The sequence below is a fragment of the Panthera uncia genome, chromosome X (genome assembly GCF_023721935.1).
Source record: "Panthera uncia isolate 11264 chromosome X, Puncia_PCG_1.0, whole genome shotgun sequence".
Taxonomy (NCBI): domain Eukaryota; kingdom Metazoa; phylum Chordata; class Mammalia; order Carnivora; family Felidae; genus Panthera; species Panthera uncia.
Genome location: NC_064817.1, coordinates 99,640,678 through 99,649,885, shown reverse-complemented (window position 1 = coordinate 99,649,885; position 9,208 = coordinate 99,640,678). Strand labels below are relative to the sequence as shown.

The following is a 9,208-nucleotide window of genomic DNA, read 5'->3' as shown; positions in this document are numbered from 1 at the left end:
GAGGGGCAGAGAGAGGGAGAGAGAGAATCTTAAGCAGGCTTCGTGCTATCAGCACAGAGCCCAACATGGGGCTCAAAACCACGAAACATTAGATCATGACCTGAGCTGAATTCAAGAGTCAGGCGCTTAACCAACTGAACCACCCAGGAGCCCCTATTTGTCCCTTTTTAATTGGGTTTTGTCTTCTTATTATTTGGTCACAATAGTTGTTTATATATTCTAGATACAAGTCCTTTTTTTAGGATTGGGATTTGTATCCCAATCTATGGCTTGATTTTTCATTGCTTAATAGTGTCCTTTGAAGAGCAAGAATTTTTAGTTATGAAGTTAAGTTTATTGACTTTTTTTGGTACTCCTACTTGTATGTTATAACTAATAAGCCCAAGATTACTAAGATATTCTCCTGTATACCTCTAGAAATTTTATACTTTTAGCTCTTAAAGTTAGGCCTATAATCCAATTTGAGTTAATTTTTTTTTCGCTTTTTTCAAGTTGAGTTAATTTTAGTACTGAGTGTGAAATAAGGGCCTCAGTTCCTTTTTCTCTCTTTCTTTCTCTTTCTTTCTTCCTTCCTTCTTTTTTTCTTTCTTTCTTTTTCCTTTTTTCATATGGCTATCAAATTTTTCCAGTAATATTTGTTGAAAATAATTTAAAGTCTATTTAAGCTATCTTAACAACTTTGTCAAGAATCAAACTGAGCCTCTATGTGTAGGTGTATTTCTGGACTTGATATTCTTTTTTATTGATCTATTTGTCTGTCTATGCCAATACAATACTGTCTTGGTTATTGTAGCTTTATAAGAAATTCTAAAATCAAATAGTGTACATCCTCAAAATTTGTTCTTTTTTTTCCCTAAGGTGTTTTGTTTATTTTAGGACTTTGAATTTCCATATGAATTTTAGAATCCACTTGTCAATTTCTAAAAAATGTCTGTTGGTGTTTTGATTGAGATTGTGCTGAATCTGTAGATCAAATTGGGGAGAATTAATATTTTAACAATATTTGAGTCTTCTAATCCATAAAATCATATTTTTCTATATTTATTTAGGTCTTTTAAATATCTCTGAAAAGTGCTTTTTAGTTTTTAATGTACAGTTCTTGCACATATTTTGTCAACTTTATTACTAAGTATGACTAAATTTATTACTATTATAATTGTTGTGTTTTTGTTTCAATTTATGATTTTTCATACAATTATATAAAATATAAATTATTTTTTGTCATTGATCTTGAATCAGTTGTGCTTAACTTTTTTGTGACTTTTTGCATCTTTTTTTGAAGACTACAGGATTTTATATATAGATGAACCTATTGTGTGACCATAAAGAGTTTTACTTCTTCCTTTCCAATATGGATGCATTTATTTCTTTGTCATACCCTACTGCATTGACTAGAACTTCCAGTACAATGTTAAGTGAAGTAGTAGAAGTGAACATTCTTTCTTTGTTATCTGATCTTATGAGAAAAGCATTTAGTCTTTCACAATTAAGTGTGATGTTACCTGTAGGTTTTTTGCCAAAGTACATGATAAAGTTAAGGAAGTTCCATTTTATTCCAGTTTACTGAGAGTTTTTGTTATGAATGGATGATGGTTTTTGTCAAAAACTTTCTGCATCTATTGAGATTACCATACTTTTTTATTTTAAATTTCTTAATTTACATTGATTTTTAAATCTTAAATTAACCTTACATTTCTACATTCTCCTTTATATGTATTTCTGGATATGATTTAGTAAAATTTTGTTAATTTTATTTTGTGTCAATGTTTATGAGAAATGTTGTTCTGTGATTTTCTTTTCCTATAATGTGTATAGTTTTTGGTGTCAAAGGTAATGCTGACTTCCTGGAATGAGTTTGGAAATGCTTCCTCTTCAATCTTCTAGAAAAATCTGTGAAAAATTGCTATTATTTATTCCTTAAATGTTTGGCAGAGTTACTAATGTTGCTATTTCATCCAGGAGATTTTCAGTTGTTTGGAAATTAAATAACTCATGTCTAAATAACCCATGGGTCAAAGATGTAAAAAAAATAAATAAAAATCAGTTTTTATTAAAGTAATTAAAATCAGTTTTATTAAAATAAATAAAATCAAATTTTATTAAAATGGAAATGAAAATACCACATATATAATTTTATAGGATACAACTAAAGAAGTAACTTAAAGAAAATGTGTAGCACTAAATTCTTATATTAGAAATAAAGGAAGGTCTCAAATCAACAGCCTTCAATTCTGCCTTAAGAAACTAGAGAGGAACAAATTAATTAAATAGTACAACATATTCCATTATGTCCTTCACCCAGATTCCCCAAATGTTAATGCTTTTAACATACTTGCTTAGCTATGGTTCTTTCCCTTCTCCTTCTCACTGTAACATTTCAGAGTAAATTGAATACATGATGTCACTTTACCTTTAAAGACTTCAGAGGTAATTCCATCCTTTCAAAAAAAAAGGGGGGGGGACATTATCTTACATAACTACAGCACAATTATTAAAATCTGGAAATTAATGCTCACCTTGTTCAGGTTATTACTGTCATTCTAATGTCCAGGACCCACTCAAAAATTACTCATTACATGTAGGGAGCAACATGGTGGAGAAGTAAGGGGACCTGAAGTTCCCTCGTCCTTCAAACACAGCAGTGTTGAGGACAAAAGACTTTGAATTCCAAGAGTCCCGGCTGTAGAGTGACAGAGGCCCAGGAGCCCACAGGGAAAATCTGGCAGACCATAGGTGCGTGATTGTGAACTGGGCTAGAGAAAACCGACAGTGTAGGCATGGAGAGGAAGGATCCCCTTCTGTGGAGATAGAAAGAGAAGAGAAAGAGAGACTGTGGAAGTGTAGGACTGTATTTGGATGAGAGAAAAACCATGGACCGGGAACGGAGAAAGATCCAATCTCTAACTTTGGAGCTTTCTCCAGGCTGGGGCTGGGGGCTGTGTTTGCGCACCTGTGGAGGAGGGGAGCCAGCCCCAGGCTTGGTAACTAGTTGAGAGGCACAGTCTGCAGTGGGAGAAAGCAATCCCCTCCTTCGAGAGCTGTGGGAAGAAGGTATATAACCATTCAAAGGACAAAGGACCCTGCCTGTGCCTGCCAGCCAGAGGCCATATATGGGGGAGGGGGTGGGCAGAGTGGCATTTCCCCAGAACTGGTGCACACCGAACGGAACCCTTTAAGACACAAGCGTTTAAATCCTAGCTGAGCTCCAGAGAGGTGCGGGAGTCAGCAGAGAGGGACAAACTGCCTTGCTCGTGCCCAGAAGGCACTGTGAGGAGGCCCCCCATCAATGGGGTGGAGTGGCACTTCCCCGGAACCAGGGCGCAGGGAGTGGGACCCTTTAGAAAATCTGGGTTTGAATCCCAAACAAACCCCAAGGAGGTATGGGAGACTGTGGAGTGGGAAATAAAAAAAAAAAAAGGCCTGCTCATGCCTACACAGCACTGTGAGGACTGCCTGAACAGAGTGGTTTGGGACACTCAGTCAGGGGAGGAGAGACTGGAGTGTCACCATTTTTCTCCCCATCACCAACAAGGTAGGGCTTCAGGGAAAGGAGAGCCAGTCCACAGTGGAGGCAAGACCCACAGTGGAGGCAGGACCCTCCTACACCAAGCCACACCCATCCACGCTGGGTAACTGGGTATCTACTGGAGCAGGATAGATTCTGAGGAACCAGATGGCCCCTCCTCCAGATTAGTGCTGCCACCAGTTCCAGGCACCGTGTTTTTGCATTTTCTGATTTAATTCTTGGACAATTCTTATTTTATATATATATATATATATATATATATATATATATATATATATATATTCTTCCTTTTCTCCTAATTTCTTCCCTCCTCTAGTCTGGTTATTCTGGTTGCTGTTTTGTTTAAGCAGACATATTTAATCCATTCTCTTTATACCTGTTCTATATCTCTTTTATTTTCCTCTCTGTTTCTGGATTAAGACATATAGTTTCCATGTCTGGTCAATTTTCTTTTCTTTTCTTTTTTCCCCCACCCCTGTCATTTCTTTCTTTGTATGGGATAAGGCCTCTTCCACCAACACTGACTCCCCCCCCCCGCCACCGTTTTGTTGTTGTTGATGTTTTTGGGTTTTTTGTTTGTTTCTTTTTGTGTTTTTACCCCCAGGGCTACTTTAATGAATAAATCAAAGCACACCTGGTGGAGGGTACAAAACATCACTATGAATATGGAGGTAAAGCAGACAGAATCACAGTAACAGAGAGCAAGTAACACACTCCAAAAAACACCTGCTGAAGGGCCAGGTCCTGGACAGTGTACAAGCCCTCTTTAATACAGTAGTGCTCGCAGGTGCAGGACACAAAACAAGTTTTAAAACACATATGGACAGAAAACTAGCCAAAATTATGAAACAGAAGAATTCTCCTCAAAAGAAATTCCAAGAAGAAATGAGAGCTAAAGAATTGATCAAAACGGATATATACAATATATCTGATCAAGAATTTAGAATAATAGTCAAAAGATTAATTGCTGGGCTTGAAAGAAAGCATAGAAGACAGCAGAGAATCTACTGCTGCAGAGATCAAGGAACTAAAAAATTGTCATGACGAATTTTAAAATGTTGTAATTGAAGTGCAAAATAAACTAGATGTGGTGACAGTGAGGATTGAAAAGGCAAAGGGGAGAATAGGTGAAATAGAAGATAAAATTATGGAAAATATGAAGCTGAGAAAAAGAGAGATAAAAAATTCTAGACCATGAGGGGAGAATTAAAAAGCTAAGTGATTCAATAAATGTAATAATATCCATATCATAGGAGTTCCAGAAGAAGAGAGAAAGGGGCCCAAGGTGTACTTGAAGAAATCATAACTGAGAACTTCCCCAATCTGGGGAAGGAAACAGACATCGAATTCCAAAAGGCACAGAGAACTCCCATCAGCTGTAACAGGAATCCATCTTCTGCATGACATATCATAGTGAAACTAGCAAAATACAAAGATAGAGAATTCTGAAAGCAGCTAGGGACAAATGGGTCTTAACCTACAAGGATAGACACATAAGGGTAGTAGCAGACCTATCCTACTGAAACGTCACAGGACAGAAGGGAGTGGCAGGAAATATTCAATGTCCTGAATAGGAAAAACATGCAGCCAAGAATCCTTTATCCAGCAAGGCTGTGATTCAGAAAAAAAAGGAAAGTAAAGGTTTTCCCAGGCAAACAAAAATTGAATGAATTCATCATCACTAAACCAACCCTACAAGAGATCTTAAGGGGGATTCTGTGAGTGGAATGTTGCAAAGACCACAAAGGACCAGAGACATCACTACAAACATGAAACCTACAGATAACACAATGACACTAAATCCATATCTTTCAATAATCACTCTGAATGTAAATGGACTAAATGTTCCAAATGAAAACATAAGGTAACAGAATGGATAAAAAACAAGACCCATCTGTTTTCTATCTACAAGAGACCCATTTTAGATGTGAGGACACCTTCAGATTCAAAGTGAGGGGATGGGGAACCATCTATCATGCTACTGTGGGTCAAAAGAAAGCTCGAATAGCCATACTTAGTCAAACTAAATTTTAAAGTAAAGGCTGTTAGAAGAAATGAAGAAGGGCATTATATCATAATTATGGGGTCTATCCATCAAGAAGAGTTAAGAATTATAAATGTTTATGCACCCAATTTGGAAAAACACACATATATAAAAGAATTAATCACAAACATAAGCAATCTTATTGATAAGAATATGGCAATTTCAGGGGACTTTAATATTCCACTTACAACAATGGACAGATCATCTAGGCAGAAAATCAATAAAGAAACAATGTCCCTGAATGATACATTGGACCAGATGGACTTGACAGATATATTCGGAACTTATCACTTAAAAGCACCAGAATACACATTCTTCTTGAGTGCACATGGAACATTCTCCAAAATAGACTACATACTGGGTCACAAAACATCCCTCAACAAATATAAAAGAATTGAGATCATACCATGCACACTTTCAGATCACAATGCTATGAAACTTGAAATCAACCATAGGAAAAAGTCTGGAAATCCTCCAAATGCATGGAGGTTAAAGAACATCCTACTAAAGAATGAATGGGTCAACCAGGTAGTTAAGGAATACATTTAAGGGGCGCCTGGGTGGCTCAGTTGATTGAGTGTCTGACTTCAGCTCAGGTCATGATCTTGCCGTTTGTGAGTTCAAGCCCCACAACAGGCTCTGGGCTGACAGCCTGGAGCTTGCTTCAGAATCTGTGTTTCTCTCTCTCTCTGCCCCTTCCCCACTCTCACTCTGTCTCTCTCTCTCTCAAAAATAAATAAGCATTAAAAAAATTAAAGAAAATTAAAGAATACATTTAAAAATTTATGGAAACAAATGAAAATGAAAACACAACAGTCCAAACCCTTTGGGATGCAGCAAAGGCAGTCCTAAGAGGAAAATACATTGCAATCCAGGCCTAGCTGAAGAAACAAGAAAAATACAAAATCTAACAGAACATCTAAAGGAACTAGAAACAGACCAACAAAGAAACCCCAAGTCCAGAAGAAGAAGAGAAATAATAAAGATTAGAGAGGAAATAAACAATATAGAATCCAAAAAAAACAGTTAAACAGATCAATGAGACAAAGAGTTGGTTTAAAAAAAATTGACAAACTCCTAGCCAGACTTCTCAAAAAGAAAAGAGACAGGACCCAAAAAGATAAAATCACAAATGAAAGAGGAGAGAACACAAACAACATCACAGAAATACCAACAGTTATCAGATAATACTATGAAAAATAATATGCCAACAAACTGGACAACCTGGAGTAAATGGACAAATTCCTAGACACCCATACACTACCAAAACTCAAATGGGAAGAAATAGAAAATGGGAAGAAATTTCAATAGACCCAAAACTAATGAAGACATTGAATCAGTTATCAAAAATCTCCCAACAAATAAGAGCCCTTGACCAGATGGATTCCCAGGGGAGTTCTACCAGACATTTAAAGCAGACTTAATACCCATCCTTCTCAAGCTATTCCAAAAAATAAAATGGAAGGAAAACTTCCAGACTCATTCTATGAAGGCAGCATTACCTTAGTTCCCAAACCAGACAGAAGCCCCACAAGAAAGGAGAATTACAGGCCAATATCCCTGAAGAACATGGGTACAAAAATTCTCAATAAGATACTAGCAAATCAAGTTCAACAGCATATAAAAAGAATTATTCACCACGATCAAGCGGGATTCATTCCTGGACTGCAGGGCTGGTTCAATAGTCACAAATCAATAAATGTGATACATCACATTAATAAAAGAAAGGATAAGAACCATATGATACTGTCAATAGATGCAGAAAAAGCATTTGACAAAATACAGCATCCTTTCTTAATAAAATTCTCAAAGAAGTCAGGATAGAAGGAACATACCTAAACATGATAAAAGCCATATATGAAAAACTCACACATAATATCATCCTCAATGGAGAAAAACTGAGAGCTTTCTCCCTGAGATCAGGAACACGACAGGGATGTCCACTCTCACCACTGTTGTTTAACATAGTGTTCAAAGTCCTAGCATCAGCAGACAACAAAATGAAATAAGAGGCCTTAAAATTGGCAAAGAAAAAGTCAAACTTTCACTATTCACAGACAACATGATATTCTACATGGAAAACCCAAAAGGTCCACCAAAAACTTCTAGAACTGATACATGAATTCAAGAAAGTCTCAGGGTACAACACCAATGTACAGAAATCAGTTGCATTTCTGTACACCAATAATGAAGCAACAGAAGAGAAATCAAGAAATCGATCCCATTTACAATTGCACCAAGAACCATAAAATACCTAGGAATAAACCTAACCAAAGATGCAAAATATCTGTATGCTGAAAATTATAGAAAACTTATGAAGGAAATTGAAGAAGACACAAAGAAATGGAAAAACATCCCATGTTCATGTATTGGAAGAATAAATATTTTAAAATGTAAATACTACCCAAAGCAATCTACACATTCAATGCAATCCCAATCAAAATTGCACCAGCATTCTTCTCAAAGCTAGAACAAACAAGCCTAAAATTTGTATGGAACCACAATAGACCCCAAATAGTCAAAGTAATATTGAAGAAGACCAAAGCAGGAGGCATCACAATTCCAGACTTTAGCCTCTGCTACAAAGCTGTAGTCATCAAGACAGTATGGTATTGGCACAAAAACATAGACCAGTAGAATAGAGAACCCGGAATTGTACCCACAAATGTATTGGTAACTAATCTTTGACAAAGCAGGAAAGAATATCCAATGGAAAAAAGACAGTCTCTTTAACAAATGGTGCTGGGAGAACTGGACAGCAACATGCAGAAGAATGAAACTGGACCACTTTCTTACACCAGACACAAAAATAAACTCAAAATGGATGAAAGACCTAAATGTGAGACAAGAAACCATCAAAACCCTAGAGGAGAAAACAGTCAACAACCTCTTTGACCTTAGCTGCAGGAATTTCTTGCTCAACACGTCTCTAAAGGCAAGAGAAATAAAAGCAAAAATGAACTATTGGGACCTCATCAAGATAAAACTTCCACACTGCAAAGGAAGCAATCAACAAAACTAAAAGGCAACTGATGGAATGGGAAAAGATATTTGCATATGACAGCTCAGATAAAGGGTTAGTAACCAAAATCTATAAAGAACTTACCAAACTCCATACCCAAAAAACAAATAATCCAGTGAAGAAATGGGCAGAAGGCATGAATAGACACTTTCCAAAGATGACATCCAGATTGCCAACAGACACATGAAAAGATGCTCAACATCACTCCTCATTAGGGAAATGCAAATCAAAAACCACACTGAGATACCACCTCACACCAGTCAGAGTGGCTAAAATGAGGAAATCAGGAAATAACAAATGTTGGTGCAGATGTGGAGAAACGGGAACCCTCTTGCACTGTTGGTACGAATGCAAACTGGTACAGCTGCTCTCAAAAACACTGTGAAGGTTCCTCAAAAAATTAAAAATAGAAATACTTTATGACCCAGCAATAGCACTGCTAGGAATTTATCAAAGGAATACAGGAGTGCTGATTCATAGGGGCACATGTACCCCAATGTTTATAGCAGTGCTTTCAACAATAGCCAAATTATGGAAAAAGCCTAAATGTCCATCAGCTGATGAATGGATAAAGAAGATGTGGTTTATATATACAATGGAATTACTACTTGGTAAT

At 36.7% G+C, this 9,208-nt stretch overlaps 1 protein-coding gene across 1 annotated transcript in view; it reads left to right on the top strand.

The window, feature by feature from the left end:
• Window positions 1-2,870: 2,870 nt before the first annotated feature.
• LOC125931390 (DDB1- and CUL4-associated factor 12-like protein 2) overlaps window positions 2,871-9,208 on the top strand; it is a 67,898-nt gene continuing 61,560 nt past the window's right edge. Inside the window, exons 1-3 of the mRNA XM_049643288.1 lie at window positions 2,871-2,981; window positions 3,199-3,378; window positions 3,533-3,629. Coding sequence (XP_049499245.1) covers window positions 2,871-2,981; window positions 3,199-3,378; window positions 3,533-3,629 — 388 coding nt within the window. The remainder of the gene's footprint in view (window positions 2,982-3,198; window positions 3,379-3,532; window positions 3,630-9,208) is intronic.